The following is a 21,423-nucleotide window of genomic DNA, read 5'->3' on the forward strand; positions in this document are numbered from 1 at the left end:
AGACCAGTCTATAATGCACATACACGTTACAACAAACAATTCCACACACAGACATGGGGGGAACAGAGGGCTATATGCACGTAACGTAATGAGGGAATGTAAACCAGGTGTGTGGGAAAACAAGACAAAACAAATGGAAAATGAAAGGTGGATCAGTGATGGCTAGAAGACTGGTGACGTCGCCCGCCGAACGCCGCCGGAACAAGGAGAGGAACTGACTGCGGCGGAAGTCGTGACAATTAAAAAAGGTTTGATTCCAAGACGGCGGACTGAAAACAGCAGTGCAGATTGCCTCAAAATAAAAATGCAATATTCAATATCTGTAAATTAGACCACATTGAGGGAATAAAGTATTTGATCCCCTGCTGATTTTGTATGTTTGCCCACTGACAAAGAAATTATCAGTCTATAAATTTAATGGTAGGTTTATTTGAACAGTTGAGACAGAAAAACAACAACAAAATCCAGAAAAACGCACCTGACGACACCTGCGAGGGTAAAAACAAAACACGCCCTGTTAAGAACTCTTTTTATTTTTTTCAATAGTCTTTTATATATATTGACTTTCAATAAACGGATTTGCATTTTAATGAGGGATTTGACCCCTCTGCAAAATATGACTTAGTACTTAGTACTTGGCAAAACCCTTGTTGGCAATCACAGAGGTCAGACGTTTCTCATAGTTGGCCACCAGGTTTGCACACATCTCAGGAGGGATTTTGTTATTAAGATTTCGAGGCTGACGTTTGGCAACTCGAACCTTCAGCTCCCTCCACAGATTTTCTATGGGATTAAGGTCTGGAGACTGGCTAGGCCACTCCAGGACCTTAATGTGCTTCTTCTTGAGCCACTCCTTTGTTGCCTTGGCTGTGTGTTTTGGGTCATTGTCATGCTGGAATACCCATCCACGACCCATTTTCAATGCCCTGGTTGAGGGAAGGAGGTTCTCACCCAAGATTTGACGGTACATGGCCCCGTCCATCGTCCCTTTGATGCGGTGAAGTTGGCCTGTCCCCTTAGCAGAAACCCCCCCCCCCAAAGCATAATGTTTCCACCTCCATGTTTGACTGTGGGGATGATGTTCTTGGGGTCATAGGCAGCATTCCTCCTCCTCCAAACATGGCGCGTTGAGTTGATGCCGAAGAGCTCCATTTTGGTCTCATCTGACCACAACACTTTCACCCAGTTGTCCTCTGAATCATTCAGATGTTCATTGGCAAACTTCAGACGGACATGTATGTGTGTTTTCTTGAGCAGGGGGACCTTGCGGGCGCTGCAGGATTTCACTTCACGGCATAGTGTGTTACCAACTGTTTTCTTGGTGACTATGGTCCCAGCTGCCTTGAGATCATTGACAAGATCCTCCCGTGTAGTTCTGGACTGATTCCTCACCGTTCTCATGATCATTGCAACTCCACAAGGTGAGATCTTGCATGGAGCCCCAGGCCGAGGGAGATTGACAGTTCTTTTGTGTTTCTTCTATTTGCGAATAATCGCACCAACTATTGTCACCTTCTCACCAAGCTGCTTGGCGATGGTCTTGTAGCCCATTCCAGCCTTGTGTAGGTCTACAATCTTGTCCATGACATCATTGGAGAGCTCTTTGGTCTTGGCCAGGGTGGAGAGTTTGGAATCTGATTGATTGATTGCTTCTGTGGACAGGTGTCTTTTATACAGGTAACAAGCTGAGATTAGGAGCACTCCCTTTAAGAGTGTGCTCCTAACCTCAGCTCGTTACCTGTATAAAAGACACCTGGGAGCCAGAAATCTTTCTGATTGAGAGGGGGTCAAATACTTATTTCCCTCATTAAAATGCAAATCAATTTCTAACATTTTTGACATGTGTTTTTCTGGGCAAAAAAGTATTTAGTCAGCCACCAATTGTGAAAGTTCCCCCACTTAATAGATGAGAGAGGCCTGTAATTTTCATCATAGGTACACTTCAACTATGACAGACAAAATGAGAAAATAAATCCAGAAAATCACATTGTAGGATTTTTAATGAATTTATTTGCAAATTATGGTGGAAAATAAGTATTAGGTCAATAACAAAAGTTTATCTCAATACTTTGTTATATACCCTTTGTTGGCAATGATAGAGGTCAAACGTTTTGTGTAAGTCTTCACAAGGTTTTCACACACTGTTGCTGGTATTTTGGCCCATTCCTCCATGCAGATCTCTAGAGCAGTGATGTTTTGGGGCTGTTGCTGGGCAACACGGACTTTCAACTCCCTCCAAAGATTTTCTATGGGGTTGAGATCTGGAGACTGGCTAGGCCACTCCAGGACCTTGAAATGCTTCTTACGAAGCCACTCCTTCGTTGCCCGGGCGGTGTGTTTGGGATCATTGTCATGCTGAAAGACCCAGCCACGTTTAATCTTCAATGCCCTTGCTGATGGAAGGAGGTTTTCACTCAAAATCTCACGATACATGGCCCCATTCATTCTTTCCTTTACACGGATCAGTCGTCCTGGTCCCTTTGCAGAAAAACAGCCCCAAAGCATGATGTTTCCACCCCCATGCTTCACAGTAGGAATGGTGTTCTTTGGATGCAACTCAGCATTCTTTGTCCTCCAAACACAACGAGTTGAGTTTTTACCGAAAAGTTCTATTTTGGTTTCATCGGACCATATGACATTCTCCCAATCTTCTTCTGGATCATCCAAATGCTCTCTAGCGAACTTCAGACGGGCCTGGACATGTACTGGCTTAAGCAGGGGGACACGTCTGGCACTGCAGGATTTGAGTCCCTGGCGGCGTAGTGTGTTACTGATGGTAGGCTTTGTTACTTTGGTCCCAGCTCTCTGCAGGTCATTCAGTAGGTTCTGGGATTTTTGCTCACCGTTCTTGTGATCATTTTGTCCCCCCCCCCCCCACGGGGTGAGATCTTGCGTGGAGCCCCAGACCGAGGGAGATTATCAGTGGTCTTGTATGTCTTCCATTTCCTAATAATTGCTTTCTTTCTTTTTTGATTTCTTTAAACCAAGCTGCTTACCTGGGGCGGCAGAGTAGCCTAGTGGTTAGAGCGTTGGACTAGTAACCGGAAGATTGCAAGTTCAAACCCCTGAGCTGACAAGGTACAAATCTGTCATTCTTCCCCTGAACAGACAGTTAACCCACTGCTCCTAGGCCGTCATTGAAAATAAGAATTTGTTCTTAACTGACTTGCCTGGTTAAATAAATAAAAATTAAAAAATGCAGATTCAGTCTTCCCAGCCTGGTGCAGGTCTACAATTTTGTTTCTGGTGTCCTTTGACAGCTCTTTGGTCTTGGCCATAGTGGAGTTTGGAGTGTGACTGTTTGAGGTTGTGGACAGGTGTCTTTTATACTGATAACAAGTTCAAACAGGTGCCATTAATACTGGTAACGAGTGGACGACAGAGGAGCCTCTTAAAGAAGAAGTTACTGTTCTGTAAGAGCCAGAAATCTTGCTTGTTTAAATACTTATTTGCATTTTTCCAAAAATTGTTTACAGACAGATAACTTCACTTATAATTCAATGTATCACAATTCCAGTGGGTCAGAAGTTTACATACACTAAGTTGACTGTGCCTTTAAACAGCTTGGAAAATTCCAGAAAATGGTGTCATGGCTTTAGAAGCTTCTGATAGGCTAATTGACATCCTTTGAGTCAATTGGAGGTGTACTGTGGATGTATTTCAAGGCCTACCTTCAAACTCAGTGCCTCTTTTCTTGACATACATTTTTTTTGTAGACCTCCACAAGTCTGGTTCATCCTTAGGAGCAATTTCCAAACACCTGAAGGTACCACGTTCATCTGTACAAACAATAGTACACAAGTATAAACACCATGGGACCACGCAGCCGTCATACCACTCAGGAAGGAGACGTGTTCTGTCTCCTAGAGATGAACGTACTTTGGTGCTAAAAGTGCAAATCCAGAACAACAGCAAAGGACCTTGTGAAGATGCTTGAGGAAACAGGTACAAAAGTATCTATATCCACTGTAAAACGAGTCCTATATCGACATAACCTGAAAGGCTGCTCAGCAAGGAAGAAGCCACTGCTCCAGAACCGCCATAAAAAAGCAGACTACGGTTTGCAACTGCACATGGGGAACAAGATCGTACTTTTTGGAGAAATCTCCTCTGGTCTGATGAAACAAAAATAGAACTGTTTGGCCATAATGACCATCGTTATGTTTATAGGAAAAAGGGGGTGGCTTGCAAGCCAAATAACACCATCCCAACTCTGAAGCACGAGGGTGGCAGCATCATGTTGTGGAGGTGCTTTGCTGTAAGAGGGACTGGTGCACTTCACAAAATAGATGGCATCATAAGGTAGGAAAAATATGTGGATATATTGAAGCAACATCTCAAGACATCAGTCAGGAAGTTAAAGCTTGGTCACAAAGCCCTGACCTCAATCCAATAGGAAATTTGTGGGCAGAACTGAAAAAGCGTGTGCGAGCAATGAAGCCTACAAACCTGACTCAGTTACACCAGCTCTGTCAGGAGGAATGGGCCAAAATTCACCCAACTTATTGTGAGAAGCTTGTGGAAGGCTACCTGAAACGTTTGACCCAAGTTAAACAATTTAAAGGCAATGCTACCAAATACTAATTGAGTGTATGTAAACTTCTGATCCACTGGGAATGTGATGAAAAAAATGAAAGCTGAAATAAATCATTCTCTCTACTATTATTCTGACATTTCACATTCCTAAGATAAAGTGGTGATCCTAACTGACCTAAGACAGGGAATTTTTAATCTGATTAATTGTCAGGAATTGTGAAAAACTGAGTTTAAATGTATTTGGCTAAGATGTATATAAACTTCAACTGTATGTATTTATGTGTGTAGGTATGTACATTACCAGTCAAACGTTTGGACACACCTACTCAAGGGTTTTTCTTTATTTTTTGCTATTATTGTCTACATTGTAGAATAATAGTGAAGACATCAAAACTATGAAATAACACATGGAATCACATAGTAACCAAAAAAGTATTAAACACATCAAAATATATTTATATTTGAGATTCTTTAAAGTAGCCAAAGAATGCTTTTCCAATAGTCTTGAAGGAGTTACCACATATGCTGAGCACTTGTTGGTTGCTTTTCCTTCACTCTGCAGTCCAACTCATCCCAAACCATCTCAATTGGGTTGAGGTCAAAGGCCAGGTCATCTGATGTAGCACTCCATTACGCTCCTTCTTGGTCAAATAGCCCTTACACATCCTGGGGGTTTATTGGGTCCTGTTGAAAAACAAATCATAGTCCCACTAAGCGCAAACCAGATGGGATGGCGTATAGATGCAGAATGCTGTGGTAGCCACACTGACAGTGTCACCAGCAAAGCACCCCCACACCATCACACCTCCTCCTGCATGCTTCACATTGGGAACCACACATGCAGAGATCCTCCATTCACAGACTCTGTGTCTCACAAAGACACAGCAGTTGGAACCAAAAACCTTACATTTGGACTCATCAGGCCAAAGGACAGATTTCCACCGATCTAATGTCCATTGGTTGTGTTTCTTGGCCCAAGCAAGTCTCCTCTTATTATTGGTGTCCTTTAGTAGTGGTTTATTTGAAGCAATTCAACCATGAAGGCCTGATTCACGTAGGGTCCTCTGAACAGTTGATGTTAAGATGTGTCTGTTACTTGAACTATGTGAAGCATTTATTTGGTCTGCAATTTCTGAGGCTGGTAACTCTAATGAACTTATCCTCTGCAGCAGAGGTAACTATGGGTCTTCCTTTCCTGTGGCGGTCCTCATGAGAGCCAGTTTTATCATAGTGCTTGATGGTTTTTGCGACTGCACTTAAGGAAACTTTCAAAGTTCTTGAAATGTTCTTGATTGACTGACCTTCATGTCTTAAAGTAATGATGGACTGTTGTTTCTCTTTGCTTATTTGAGCTGTTCTTGCTATAATATGGACTTGGTATTTTACTAAATAGGGCTATCTTCTGTATACCACCCCTACCTTTTTACAACACAACTGATTGGCTTAAATGCGTTAAGGAAATAAATTCCACAAATTAACTTTTAACAAGGAACACCTGTTAATTGAAATGCATTCCAGGTGACTATCTCATGAAGCTGGTTGAGAGAATGCCAAGAGTGTGCAAAGCTGTCATCAATGTAAAGGTTGGCTACTTTGAAGAATCTCAAATATAAGATATTTTCATTTGTTTAACACTTATTTGGTTACTACATGATTCCATATGCGTTATTTCATAGTTTTGATGTCTTCACCATTATTCTACAATGTAGAAAATAGTAAAAATAAAGAAAAACCCTGGAATGAGTAGGTGTGTCCAAACTTTTGACTGGTACTGTATATACACTGATCAAAAAAATAAAGGGAACACTTAAACAACACAATGTAACTCCAAGTCAATCACACTTCTGTGAAATCAAACTGTCCACTTAGGAAGCAACACTGATTGACAATACATTTCAAATGCTGTTGTGCAAATGGAATAGACAACAGTTGGAAATTATAGGCAATTAGCAAGACACCCCCAATAAAGGAGTGGTTCTGCAGGTGATAACCACAGACCACTTCTCAGTTCCTATGCTTCCTGGCTGATGTTTTGGTCACTTTTGAATGCTGACGGTGCTTTCACTCTAGTGTTAGCATGAGACGGAGTCTACAACCCACACAAGTGGCTCAGGTAGTGCAGCTCATCCAGGATGGCACATCAATGCGAGCTGTGGCAAGAAGGTTTGCTGTGTCTGTCCGCGTAGTGTCCAGAGCATGGAGGCGCAATCAGGAGACAGGCCAGTACATCAGGAGACGTGGAGGAGGCCGTAGGAGGGCAACAACCCAGCAGCAGGACCGCTACCTCCACCTTTGTGCAAGGAGGAGCAGGAGGAGCACTGCCAGAGCCCTGCAAAATGACCTCCAGCAGGCCACAAATGTGCATGTGTCTGCTCAAACGGTCAGAAACAGACTCCATGAGGGTGGTATGAGGGCCCGACGTCCACAGGTGCAGGACGTTTGGCATTTGCCAGAGAACACCAAGATTGGCAAATTCGCCACTGTGCTCTTCACATCTGTGCTCTTCACAGATGAAAGCAGGTTCACACTGAGCACATGTGACAGACGTGACAGTCTGGAGACGCAGTGGAGAATGTTCTGCTGCCTGCAACATCCTCCAGCATGACCGGTTTGGCGGTGGGTCAGTCATGGTGTGGGGTGGCATTTCTTTGGGGGGCCGCACAGCCCTCCATGTGCTCGCCAGAGGTAGCCTGACTGCCATTAGGAACAGAGATGAGATCCTCAGACCCCTTGTGAGACCATATGCTGGTTCGGTTGGCCCTGGGTTCCTCCTAATGCAAGACAATGCTAGACCTCATGTGGCTGGAGTGTGTCAGCAGTTCCTGCAAGAGGAAGGCATTGATGCTATGGACTGGCCCGCCCGTTCCCCAGACCTGAATCCAATTGAGCACATCTGGGACATCATGTCTCGCTCCATCCACCAACGCCACGTTGCACCACAGACTGTCCAGGTCTGGGAGGAGATCCCTCAACCGCCAACTCATCAGGATTATGCCCAGGCGTTGTAGGGAGGTCATACAGGCACGTGGAGGCCACACACACTACTGAGCCTCAGTTTGACTTGTTTTAAGGACATTACATCAAAGTTGGATCAGCCTGTAGTGTGGTTTTCCACTTTAATTTTGAGTGTGACTCCAAATCCAGACCTCCATGGGTTGCTAAATTTGATTTCCATTGATAATTTTTGTGTGATTTTGTTGTCAGCACATTCAACTATGTAAAGAAAAAAGTATTTAATAAGAATATTTCATTCATTCAGATCTAGGATGTGTTATTTTAGTGTTCCCTTTATTTTTTTGAGCAATTTATATATATACAGTGCCTTGCGAAAGTATTCGGCCCACTTGAACTTTGCGACCTTTTGCCACATTTCAGGCTTCAAACATAAAGATATAAAACTCTATTTTTTTGTGAAGAATCAACAACAAGTGGGACACAATCATGAAGTGGAACGACATTTATTGGATATTTCAAACTTTTTTAACAAATCAAAAACTGAAAAATTGGGCATGCAAAATCATTCAGCCCCTTTACTTTCAGTGCAGCAAACTCTCTCCAGAAGTTCAGTGAGGATCTCTGAATGATCCAATGTTGACCTAAATGACTAATGATGATAAATACAATCCACCTGTGTGTAATCAAGTCTCCGTATAAATGCACCTGCACTGTGATAGTCTCAGAGGTCCGTTAAAAGCGCAGAGAGCATCATGAAGAACAAGGAACACACCAGGCAGGTCCGAGATACTGTTGTGAAGAAGTTTAAAGCCGGATTTGGATACAAAAAGATTTCCCAAGCTTTAAACATCCCAAGGAGCACTGTGCAAGCGATAATATTGAAATGGAAGGAGTATCAGACCACTGCAAATCTACCAAGACCTGGCCGTCCCTCTAAACTTTCAGCTCATACAAGGAGAAGACTGATCAGAGATGCAGCCAAGAGGCCCATGATCACTCTGGATGAACTGCAGAGATCTACAGCTGAGGTGGGAGACTCTGTCCATAGGACAACAATCAGTCGTATATTGCACAAATCTGGCCTTTATGGAAGAGTGGCAAGAAGAAAGCCATTTCTTAAAGATATCCATAAAAAGTGTCGTTTAAAGTTTGCCACAAGCCACCTGGGAGACACACCAAACATGTGGAAGAAGGTGCTCTGGTCAGATGGAACCAAAATTGAACTTTTTGGCAACAATGCAAAACTTTATGTTTGGCGTAAAAGCAACACAGCCCATCACCCTGAACACACCATCCCCACTGTCAAACATGGTGGTGGCAGCATCATGGTTTGGGCCTGCTTTTCTTCAGCAGGGACAGGGAAGATGGTTAAAATTGATGGGAAAATGGATGGAGCCAAATACAGGACCATTCTGGAAGAAAACCTGATGGAGTCTGAAAAAGACCTGAGACTGGGACGGAGATTTGTCTTCCAACAAGACAATGATCCAAAACATAAAGCAAAATCTACAATGGAATGGTTCAAAAATAAACATATCCAGGTGGTAGAATGGCCAAGTCAAAGTCCAGACCTGAATCCAATCGAGAATCTGTGGAAAGAACTGAAAACTGCTGTTTACAAATGCTCTCCATCCAACCTCACTGAGCTCGAGCTGTTTTGCAAGGAGGAATGGGAAAAAATGTCAGTCTCTCGATGTGCAAAACTGATCCCCAAGCGACTTACAGCTGTAATCGCAGCAAAAGGTGGCGCTACAAAGTATTAACTTAAGGGGGCTGAATAATTTTGCACGCCCAATTCTTCAGTTTTTGATTTGTTAAAAAGGTTTGAAATATCCAATAAATGTCGTTCCACTTCATGATTGTGTCCCACTTGTTGTTGATTCTTCACAAAAAAATACAGTTTTATATCTTTATGTTTGAAGCCTGAAATGTGGCAAAAGGTCGCAAAGTTCAAGGGGGGCGAATACTTTCGCAAGGCACTGTATATACTAAAAGGAAGTGATGCAGACGATTACATTGATAGAAGCTACAATCTATCTGCAATATTAAAGCTGATCTACCTCCTAAACATTTTAAAAATAATATATATTTTTTTATAAAGAGAGATTTTGATGAATTTATGCATACTTTTTCATTCTTCCACAAGATTTAGTAGTCACGACACAAATCTAGGGTTGCTACCCAATCCGGCTGGTCGTTCATTCTATCCATTGAGGTTGCCAGGGATGTAACCCAGTCGTTCAGTCTTTTGTTCTGTATTTATGGACGCGACCCAGTTGTTCATTCTAATAGTTCCAACGCCATACTAGCTGGCAAATTTCTTATCCATTGCTTGCTAGCTAGCCAACTACGGCTAACTTACAGTAACATCAAAAAGTGCAGCCAGAATAATAGAAAAGTAGCTGGATTCTCATTTGTTTAAGCTGTTTTCTAGTTGAGACTTATTTGGATTCATCCATAACAATGAGCTAATGAGACGCGATTTCGCCTGCCGTTCAAAATGTGCTCGCTCACACGTCAGGACACCATTGTTCAGAGGAGCTAGCCAACAACACAGCAACATAATCATTCCTAACTGAAGCTGGAAATACTGCAAACTAGCTGCACTTCGTTTTGTTTGACCTTTTTTCAATTTACATTTTTTTGTTTAAAATGATGCCAGCTGATTCATGATTTCAACTGGCTGAGAAACACTGCCTGTCTGTCTGTCTCGTCCCGACACGTTCATTACTATGGGACAGCAGGAGATCCAATTTGAACATTGAAACAATGTTGCAAATGTCAGAGACAGAGCAAGGTTTTACAAATCTCTGCGGTTGAAAACAAAATGTTAGTCTAAAAGAAATGTGAGATAATGTCTAGATGCTTTTTTATAGTGGAGATCAAGTATATAAATTGCCTGGCTGGGCTGATGATACAGTGGATTGCGCATTCAGATGGAACAGAGTAAATAGGCATTTTAAAGTCATAGATTTAGCCGGTGGTAACTTGTGGAATGGACAACAGCTGGAATGCGGATTTAACCAATCAGCATTCAGGATTAGACCCACACATCATATAAAGGTATAACAACAATGCTTTATGACATAATAAGAGAAGGTGTAATACAAGGTGAGCAATACAGTATGTCAAAGGGAGGTACAGTATAAATAATACAGGTGTAATAACGAACACGAGTAATGGCGTAACAAATTAGTTACTGTATATTTAACAACATAATGGAACAGAATCAACAGACAGAATATTCTCACAGTATTTGCCAAGAAGACGGTTTAACAGGAAATATCAGAATTCCTTTTGGCATTTCTACATTGATGAAATACCATATGCACTCACTGCACTGTGAACTAGCAAGTGCATGAGGGTTTGTGGTAAACATTACCATAAAGCGCCTGCGCACATGTGTGAGCGTGTGTGTGTGCTTTTATAGTCCTCAGCTCTTCTGTCAGAGGAAGAAACTAAAGCATTGCCAGACCCAAGACGCCCCAGGCAGTGCTGGAACAGCCACTGTTCTCAACTGTTTTCACGTCATCCCTTTGTGTTGTTGTTGAGGGTGAACTGCAGGTACACACAGAATATCCAAATGACACATTCAAATCATGCAGAATTAATGGATTAGATTGGATTGCCAATAAATGAATTTATGTATTGACATCTTATGCATTCGTTATGTTGTTTGCTTTGGTAATAAAAGGTGTGTACCTACTTGAATTTACTTCCCTACCACTGCATAAATACACTGAGTGTACAAAACATTAAGGACAACTTCCTAAAATGTAGTTGCACCCCCCCCCTTTTGCCCTCGGAACAGCATCAATTTGTTGGGGCCTGGACTCTACAAGATGTCAAAGCGTTCCACAGGGATGCTGGCCCATGTTGACTCCAATGCTTCCCATAGTTTTGTCAAGTTGGATGGATGTCCTTTGGGTGGTGGACCATTCTTGATACACACTGGAAACTGTTGAGCGTGAAAAACCCAGTAGAGTTGTAGTTCTTGACACAAACCTATTAACACTTAAATATTTTGTCTTGCCCATTCACCCTCTGAATGGCACACATAGACAATTGAGACATGGATTGTGTAAAGGCTTAAAAATATTTCTTTAACCTGTCTCCTCCCCTTCATCTACACTGATTGAAGTGGCTTTAACAAGTAACATCAATAAGGGATCATAGCTTCCACCTGGTCATTCTATATCATGGAAAGAGCAGGTGTCCTTAATGTTTTGTACACTCAGTGTATGTACACACTCTATAAAACCAACCACAGTAGCTACCTCTGAGTTTACAAGATAGATTTCAGTTGTCTTTCCGGGGAATAGTGAGGGTAGTTAATGATGACCCAAATAACAACCTGATAGGCTGGTCTTTAGTCATTCAGTTTAACATTCACTACCAGTGCTGTGACTAGACTAGACTACTCACTGGCTTTATAGCTTTCATAATGAGGTCTTGATTAACTCTCTCTCCAGTTGCTCTATTTAACTAAAAGCTCAAGGGTTTAGTTAACGTACCCATGATTCCAGACTTTTTTCCATTTTTTATTCCTTCCTAATAGCTGAGTAATGAATGACAATTTAAAGTATAGTAACGTTAGACTAGGGTTACGTGAGACACAATCCAGTGTTTGTTTGATTGAAGAGAGAGTAAAGCATAATCATTTAGGATTTTTTTCAGATTGTGAATGGTGTTATAATTTTGTTATCGTGTATACTGCACCATTAGTTAGACTTGGAGTACAGACTTTCGCTGTGCTTGGTGAAAGGTTATCTAGAAATGACGATACCATAAGGAAGACAAACAGCTGAAAATCCATGGCTGTTTATGATGGCGTATACAGAACCCACAAACAGGAACAGTTCTACAACTACAGGGAACGGAAGTATGTTGGTTCTTGATTTTATTTTATGGTCTGTTACCAAAATGTCTCACCCTATCCAAAAAGTCTACCCATCGTCATTTTCCTTGGATTGTATGGATGTCCTCAGGAAACTGCTGTGTATCTGTAATGGTATGCTTATATAACCAGCTGGACTTATCTTATGTAAACCACCAACAGAAGACTGACTGACTTGAGTGTAGACGAGGTGCAGCAAGCCAATGTGTACACCTCAGCAGTGTCCTTCTGTAAGTGTACAATGAGACCCGAGTCATGTGGTATGTTAGTTCTCCCCTTGCCATGTCTGTCAACGCCTCAGCACAGATAATACCTCTGAGAGCAACTACTGTTCTTTGTCCTCTCTAGGACTATCTTCTCTTTAGTAAACTAATATCAGTCATGGTAGTGTGGACCCTGGCGCATCTTATGGCCCTTATATGTATAAGCACACAAAGGGTGCTGAGTTAACAATACAAAGCTCAGTTGGTGCTTGTTACACCAGGGTAGTGGGTTCTTTTCCCAGGACCACCCATACGTAAAATGCATGCAACCATAACTGTAAGTTGCTTTGGATAAAAGCATGGCATATATTATAGTTAACCAGCACCTTGAGCAGGCTATAAGTCTTACAGTAAATGCAAGTGATGTTGGTGGTGGTGGAAGAGTACTGCATGCGGATCTGTCAAAAACAGTTCAGCACTAATTGCAGTTTATTTCCAAGCAGGTCACAAAGACATCATGTCTCATTGTGGCCGGTCAGAATGCCCTCTGTGCGTCGGCCCCTCTGCCACTGAGTCGAGCCCCTGCAAAGAGGGGCACTTCGTCCCCCAAACCACCCCCCTGCAGCAAAATAACCATGCCCCAAAAAAAAGCGGTTCTGACAAATGGTCTTCTGATCCCTGATTCAGCAGTACTGTATCATTTGAATTATTTTAGTCAATAAGATTCCTGCTACGTAAGCTTAACTTTCTGAACATTCGAGACGTGTAGTCCACTTGTCATTCCAATCTCCTTTGCATTAGCGTAGCCTCTTCTGTAGCCTGTCAACTATGTGTCTGTCTATCCCTGTTCTCTCCTCTCTGCACAGACCATACAAACGCTCCACACCGCGTGGCCGCGGCCACTCTAATCTGGTGGTCCCAGCGCGCACGACCCACGTGGAGTTCCAGGTCTCCGGTAGCCTCTGGAACTGCCGATCTGCGGCCAACAAGGCAGAGTTCATCTCAGCCTATGCCTCCCTCCAGTCCCTCGACTTCTTGGCACTGACGGAAACATGGATCACCACAGATAACACTGCTACTCCTACTGCTCTCTCTTCGTCCGCCCACGTGTTCTCGCACACCCCGAGAGCTTCTGGTCAGCGGGGTGGTGGCACCGGGATCCTCATCTCTCCCAAGTGGTCATTCTCTCTTTCTCCCCTTACCCATCTGTCTATCGCCTCCTTTGAATTCCATGCTGTCACAGTTACCAGCCCTTTCAAGCAGCTTAACATCCTTATCATTTATCGCCCTCCAGGTTCCCTCGGAGAGTTCATCAATGAGCTTGATGCCTTGATAAGCTCCTTTCCTGAGGACGGCTCACCTCTCACAGTTCTGGGCGACTTTAACCTCCCCACGTCTACCTTTGACTCATTCCTCTCTGCCTCCTTCTTTCCACTCCTCTCCTCTTTTGACCTCACCCTCTCACCTTCCCCCTCTACTCACAAGGCAGGCAATACGCTCGACCTCATCTTTACTAGATGCTGTTCTTCCACTAACCTCACTGCAACTCCCCCCAAGTCTCCGACCACTACCTTGTATCCTTTTCCCTCTCGCTCTCATCCAACACTTCCCACACTGCCCCTACTCGGATGGTATCGCGCCGTCCCAATCTTCGCTCTCTCTCCCCCGCTACTCTCTCCTCTTCCATCCTATCATCTCTTCCCTCTGCTCAAACCTTCTCCAACCTATCTCCTGATTCTGCCTCCTCAACCCTCCTCTCCTCCCTTTCTGCATCCCTTGATTCTCTATGTCCCCTATCCTCCAGGCCGGCTCGGTCCTCCCCTCCCGCTCCGTGGCTCGACGACTCATTGCGAGCTCACAGAACAGGGCTCCGGGCAGCCGAGCGGAAATGGAGGAAAACTCGCCTCCCTGCGGACCTGGCATCCTTTCACTCCCTCCTCTCTACATTTTCCTCTTCTGTCTCTGCTGCTAAAGCCACTTTCTACCACTCTAAATTCCAAGCATCTGCCTCTAACCCTAGGAAGCTCTTTGCCACCTTCTCCTCCCTCCTGAATCCTCCTCCCCCTCCCCCCTCCCTCTCTGCAGATGACTTCGTCAACCATTTTGAAAAGAAGGTCGACGACATCCGATCCTCGTTTGCTAAGTCAAACGACACCGCTGGTTCTGCTCACACTGCCCTACCCTGTGCTCTGACCTCTTTCTCCCCTCTCTCTCCAGATGAAATCTCGCGTCTTGTGACGGCCGGCCGCCCAACAACCTGCCCGCTTGACCCTATTCCCTCCTCTCTTCTCCAGACCATTTCCGGAGACCTTCTCCCTTACCTCACCTCGCTCATCAACTCATCCCTGACCGCTGGCTACGTCCCTTCTGTCTTCAAGAGAGCGAGAGTTGCACCCCTTCTGAAAAAACCTACACTCGATCCCTCCGATGTCAACAACTACAGACCAGTATCCCTTCTTTCTTTTCTCTCCAAAACTCTTGAACGTGCCGTCCTTGGCCAGCTCTCCCGCTATCTCTCTCAGAATGACCTTCTTGATCCAAATCAGTCAGGTTTCAAGACTAGTCATTCAACTGAGACTGCTCTTCTCTGTATCACGGAGGCCCTCCGCACTGCTAAAGCTAACTCTCTCTCCTCTGCTCTCATCCTTCTAGACCTATCGGCTGCCTTCGATACTGTGAACCATCAGATCCTCCTCTCCACCCTCTCTGAGTTGGGCATCTCCGGCGCGGCCCACGCTTGGATTGCGTCCTACCTGACAGGTCGCTCCTACCAGGTGGCGTGGCGAGAATCTGTCTCCTCACCACGCGCTCTCACCACTGGCGTCCCCCAGGGCTCTGTTCTAGGCCCTCTCCTATTCTCGCTATACACCAAGTCACTTGGCTCTGTCATAACCTCACATGGTCTCTCCTATCATTGCTATGCAGACGACACACAATTAATCTTCTCCTTTCCCCCTTCTGATGACCAGGTGGCGAATCGCATCTCTGCATGTCTGGCAGACATATCAGTGTGGATGACGGATCACCACCTCAAGCTGAACCTCGGCAAGACGGAGCTGCTCTTCCTCCCGGTGAAGGACTGCCCATTCCATGATCTCGCCATCACGGTTGACAACTCCATTGTGTCCTCCTCCCAGAGCGCTAAGAACCTTGGCGTGATCCTGGACAACACCCTGTCGTTCTCAACTAACATCAAGGCGGTGGCCCGTTCTTGTAGGTTCATGCTCTACAACATCCGCAGAGTACGACCCTGCCTCACACAGGAAGCAGCGCAGGTCCTAATCCAGGCACTTGTCATCTCCCGTCTGGATTACTGCAACTCGCTGTTGGCTGGGCTCCCTGCCTGTGCCATTAAACCCCTACAACTCATCCAGAACGCCGCAGCCCGTCTGGTGTTCAACCTTCCCAAGTTCTCTCACGTCACCCCGCTCCTCCGCTCTCTCCACTGGCTTCCAGTTGAAGCTCGCATCCGCTACAAGACCATGGTGCTTGCCTACGGAGCTGTGAGGGGAACGGCACCTCAGTACCTCCAGGCTCTGATCAGGCCCTACACCCAAACAAGGGCACTGCGTTCATCCACCTCTGGCCTGCTCGCCTCCCTACCACTGAGGAAGTACAGTTCCTGCGCAGCCCAGTCAAAACTGTTCGCTGCTCTGGCCCCCCAATGGTGGAACAAACTCCCTCACGACGCCAGGACAGCGGAGTCAATCACCACCTTCCGGAGACACCTGAAACCCCACCTCTTTCAGGAATACCTAGGATAGGATAAAGTAATCCTTCTCACCCCCCCCCCCTTAAAAGATTTAGATGCACTATTGTAAAGTGGCTGTTCCACTGGATGTCTTAAGGTGAACGCACCAATTTGTAAGTCGCTCTGGATAAGAGCGTCTGCTAAATGACTTAAATGTAATGTAAATGTAATCCCTGCCACCATGTGGGGGGAAATGAGGGGATGGTGCCAGGGTGTAACTATAATAATTACAAGGACAATAGCTGCCTAATTATCCAGAAGAAGAGTTCTGCCCGGGCGGCCCATTAGGAGGGGTGGTGGTGGAACTGATGGCAGTCCAGGAAAAACAGCATTAATGAGGCCTTGTCTCGTCCACACGATGGATGCTAATTTGATCACCCTGTTGCATGAAAACTTAGTGTATTTTAAGGTTTAAAAAGGTTTTTGAAGTTTGTCATTTCCACTTGGAATTTTTTCCTTTATGAAAAATGTATTATATTAATTATAATCCACATTTCCTGTTGCTGTATGATTATCTTCCTGCTGCTCCAAACTGGCTCAAATGAAGATCTTATAGCTGTAACCATGGGACTCTCATAACTATACCCACTGAGCTTATAATGCTCTGCAAACAGTTTCACTAACAAACCCAAAGCACAACGAATATACAATGGAGCTCCCTCTACTCTGGGTCCAATCTTATTTAGCCATTGAGCGCCAAATGTCCAATGAGCGGATGTAATTCAGGCAACAAGGCCCAGCTTGGGGACATTTTTCCCTCAAGATGTTTCCATACAAACAAACAAACTCCCAGGATCACTGGAACGGTGAACAAATTAGATGCAATCATGCAAATTAGAACGTTTGGCTCAAAAATGGTTTGTTCCCTGAATGGAGAGAAAGTGGAATCGTCTCTGTTTTGGTCCCTTTCGTGCTGGGTTATATTCATTAGGGCACACCATAGCAAAACATTTTGCAACGGGAAACAGTCAGTTTTGTTCTGTTTGGAGCCTAATGAATACAACTCTGGTTTCCTAACTGCGTGCCATAGTTCAGAGTTAGTTGGTTATAGGCAAATTCCCCTCCTGCCATGCAAATAATGTCCAGGTAGTATATGGTAATTGCAGGCCACAGTGTAGGTATTTTTGCCTAAACCAAGTGGGGACACAGATAACACTCAAATCACTCTGTGGGACTTGCGGGCGGCAGACCTACCTATTATGGCAAGCCTCCTTGTCCTGTAAAAACAGACAGAGGCAGCTTGGTTAGGATAATTATGTTGAAAATGGCTTGTTATAAAGCAGATACTAATGTGAAAGAGCAAACACATAGACAGTGAACAATAGGACAGGATATCTACTGGATCTAAACATTAGGGGTTGGTTTCTCTGGCACAGTTTAACCTTACTCTTGGCCTAAGAAGTACTTTCAACAGAGAATCTCCATTGAACATGCTTCTTAGTGCAGGACTAAGATTAATCTGGGTCCGGTTAACCAGCCCTAGAAGGTCAATGATGATTTAAGAGCCTTGAGTGTGATGGACTAGAGAAACCAAAGGGCCTGGCTGATTTGAAAGGTGTAGAAACTCTTGCAGAATACATAACACTAAATCAACATTACACAGGCCTCCTGCTCCTACATAACATGGATATATCACTTTCAAACAAACAAAACATTTTAATCTCTTGAAAAAATATTATCTAGAGAAATGTCAAAAGTGTTTTCATATGGTCGTTAGAATTTGAATAGCCCGATTAGCCCTTTACTATCTACAGAGAATGTTGAGGCTCTATTGAGAATGGCCTGGGTAAAATGCTGGGAGCCCAATGAATAGATCCCCCCCATTAATTTATCTTAATGCCTACTGACCTCTCTATCACTGCTGACATTGGTGAATAGGAGGCCTGTGGAGGAGCCTTGCTGCCTTCCTAGGGCCCTCTGATCTGTGTGTGTGTGTGTGTGTGTGTGTGTGTGTGTGTGTGTGTGTGTGTGTGTGTGTGTGTGTGTGTGTTGTGAGAGAGGGAGGGCTTGCTGGGTGGTGGGGCTGTGCTGAGCTGTCAGTGCATTTACTGCTGATTAATTTGCTGTCAAAAGCTGACATTGTGAGCAGCCACCACAATAAGCCAGGGAGAATGAGGGGGAGAGGACTGGTACCCAGGGAGAATGAGGGGGAGAGGGATGGTACCCAGGGAGAATGAGGGGGAGAGGGCTGGTACCCAGGGAGAATGTGGTGGAGAGGGCTGGTACCCAGGGAGAATGTGGTGGAGAGGGCTGGTACAAAGGGAGAATGTGGTGGAGAGGGCTGGTACCCAGGGAGAATGAGGGGGAGAGGACTGGTACCCAGGGAGAATGAGGGGGAGGACTGGTACCCAGGGAGAATGAGGGGGAGAGGACTGGTACCCAGGGAGAATGTGGTGGAGAGGGCTGGTAACCAGGGAGAATGTGGTGGAGAGGGCTGGTAACCAGGGAGAATGTGGTGGAGAGGGCTGGTACTCAGGGAGAATGAAGGGGAGAGGACTGGTACCCAGGGAGAATGAGGGGGAGGACTGGTACCCAGGGAGAATGAGGGGGAGAGGACTGGTATCCAGGAGGAATGTGGTGGAGAGGGCTGGTACCCAGGGAGAATGAGGGGGAGAGGACTGGTACCCAGAAGGAATGTGTTTGGCGAGGACTGGTAACCAGGGAGAATGAGGGGGAGAGGACTGGTACCCAGGGAGAATGAGGAGAAGATGACTGGTACCCAGGAGGAATGTGGTGGAGAGGACTGGTACGCAGGGAGAATGAGGGGGAGAGGACTGGTACCCAGGGAGAATGAGGGGAGAGGGCTGGTACACAGGAGGAATGTGGTGGAGAGGGCTGGTACCCAGGGAGAATGAGGGGGAGAGGACTGGTACCCAGGGAGAATGAGGGGGAGAGGACTGGTACCCAGGGAGAATGAGGGGGAGAGGGCTGGTACCCAGAAGGAATGTGGTGGAGAGGGCTGGTACCCAGGGAGAATGAGGGGGAGAGGACTGGTACCCAGGGAGAATGAGGGGGAGAGGACTGGTACCCAGGGAGAATGTGGTGGAGAGGGCTGGTACCCAGGGAGAATGTGGTGGAGAGGTCTGGTACCCAGGGAGAATGAGGGGGAGAGGACTGGTACCCAGGAGGAATGTGGTGGAGAGGGCTGGTACCCAGGGAGAATGAGGGGGAGAGGACTGGTACCCAGGGAGAATGAGGGGGAGAGGACTGGTACCCAGGGAGAATGTGGTGGAGAGGGCTGGTACCCAGGGAGAATGTGGTGGAGAGGTCTGGTACCCAGGGAGAATGAGGGGGAGAGGACTGGTACCCAGGAGGAATGTGGTGGAGAGGGCTGGTACCCAGAAGGAATGTGGTGGAGAGGGCTGGTACCCAGGGAGAATGAGGGGGAGAGGACTGGTACCCAGGGAGAATGAGGGGGAGAGGACTGGTACCCAGGAGGAATGTGTTTGAGAGGACTGGTACCCAGGGAGAATGAGGGGGAGAGGACTGGTACCCTGGGAGAATGAGGAGGAGAGGACTGGTACCCAGGGAGAATGAGGAGAAGAGGACTGGTACCCAGGAGGAATGTGGTGGAGAGGACTGGTACCCAGGGAGAATGAGGGGGAGAGGACTGGTACCCAGGGAGAATGAGGGGGAGAGGACTGGTACCCAGGGAGAATGAGGTGGAGAGGGCTGGTACCCAGGGAGAATGAGGGGGAGAGGACTGGTACCCAGGGAGAATGAGGGGGGGAGGACTGGTACCCAGGGAGAATGAGGGGGAGAGGACTGGTACCCAGGGAGAATGAGGGGGAGAGGACTGGTACCCAGGGAGAATGAGGGGGAGAGGACTGGTACCCAGGAGGAATGTGGTGGAGCTACTGGATATCTGCTTTATAAGGCTCAGATAAAAAAATATATTATAAAGTCACAGTGTGGCATATGGCCACCATTCATGCTCAACTGAAAGTTCACCATTTGTGATCATAACATTAACTCACCTGATCATCGCTATCATCAGGAAATGCAAAGTCTTTACTAACACTTTGCACACTCCGTGCATCCAGAGATCCTTGTCTCGTGCAAGTGATACCATTGTCAAAAGTCTTTGATCTATGCCGTCTGCTTTCCCCCCAGCCTGCGGATGAATTGGGCAGATTATCGAGATGGTTTCCTTCAACGGGAGGGGGGCTGGCCGCCAGCGGAGACTTGTGCCTTTGTACTGGGGAGAGGGGACTCAACGGGGACGGTGTATCTTCCATACCCGACTCCTCCTGTGTGCTGTCCATCCTCACAAGGTCCCGGAAGTCCACCTGCGGACGTCGTGTGCTCCTCATCCTCCTCAAGGTCGGGGAGGTGGAGATGCGAGCCGGGGCCTGTCGGTCAAACTGGGTGAGCAAGCCGTCTGCCTCGACCAAAGACGTGTGTTTCAGTTTGGTGTGCGTTCTGGCCAAATCTATATGCATGATAAAGGGGTTACTGGTCTGCGTCTCCTTTTCCTCTGTGGGTTTTGAGACAGTTTGCGTCTCGACATTGGTCACAACCGTCACTTCTTTGTTCTCATTCTCTAGCCACTCCATGTAACTCCAGTCCAAGCTTTTCTCTGCGTCCTGACCATTCTCGCGCACTATAACCTGTTTCAGCATAGACATCTTGCGCAAGACGGCATTGTAGGCCTAATTATGTCAGGAAAATAGTGGTATTTTGGTCCTTTTTTCCCCAGGTGTGTTGGGGTCAGATCATCCACTGGCAGTTTAGCAGTTTAGCAGCAAGCAATGACATTTCAGTGATGTTTCTGTGGAATAAAAATGTATCTGCATTGGGTCTAATACAATAAATAGCCTACAAAATACAAAGCAGTCTAGGCGAGCGGTCAAGTCATAATCTTTTTTGTTCCGAGTTCAGTCCACTCACAGTGAACAGTGAACAGTGAAGTTATGGATTTAAAAGCTGCTTCTTTTGCCGGCAGAGGGTGGGGGTAGGGGAAGTTCCCACTCAGCACTGACCTACGCATTACCACGGGAAGGTGTTTGGGTGTGGGGGTGAAGTAGAATGTATTTGTTGTGCCCGCGTTGTAGATGGTTATATCGGTCCGCTAATACAAG

General features: G+C 45.8%; 1 protein-coding gene across 1 annotated transcript in view; it reads right to left on the reverse strand.

Annotated features, from left to right (window-relative positions):
• The window catches only part of LOC115134114 (pleckstrin homology domain-containing family G member 7-like), a 50,966-nt gene that overhangs the window by 28,368 nt on the left and 1,175 nt on the right, over positions 1 to 21,423 (reverse strand). The window contains exons 2-3 of the mRNA XM_065022451.1: positions 20,320 to 21,113; positions 17,537 to 17,550 (exon numbers count right to left, since the gene is read on the reverse strand). Coding sequence (XP_064878523.1) covers positions 17,537 to 17,550; positions 20,320 to 20,970 — 665 coding nt within the window. The 5' untranslated portion in view covers positions 20,971 to 21,113. The remainder of the gene's footprint in view (positions 1 to 17,536; positions 17,551 to 20,319; positions 21,114 to 21,423) is intronic.

Source organism: Oncorhynchus nerka, linkage group LG9a, assembly GCF_034236695.1.
Source record: "Oncorhynchus nerka isolate Pitt River linkage group LG9a, Oner_Uvic_2.0, whole genome shotgun sequence".
NCBI classification, from domain to species: domain Eukaryota; kingdom Metazoa; phylum Chordata; class Actinopteri; order Salmoniformes; family Salmonidae; genus Oncorhynchus; species Oncorhynchus nerka.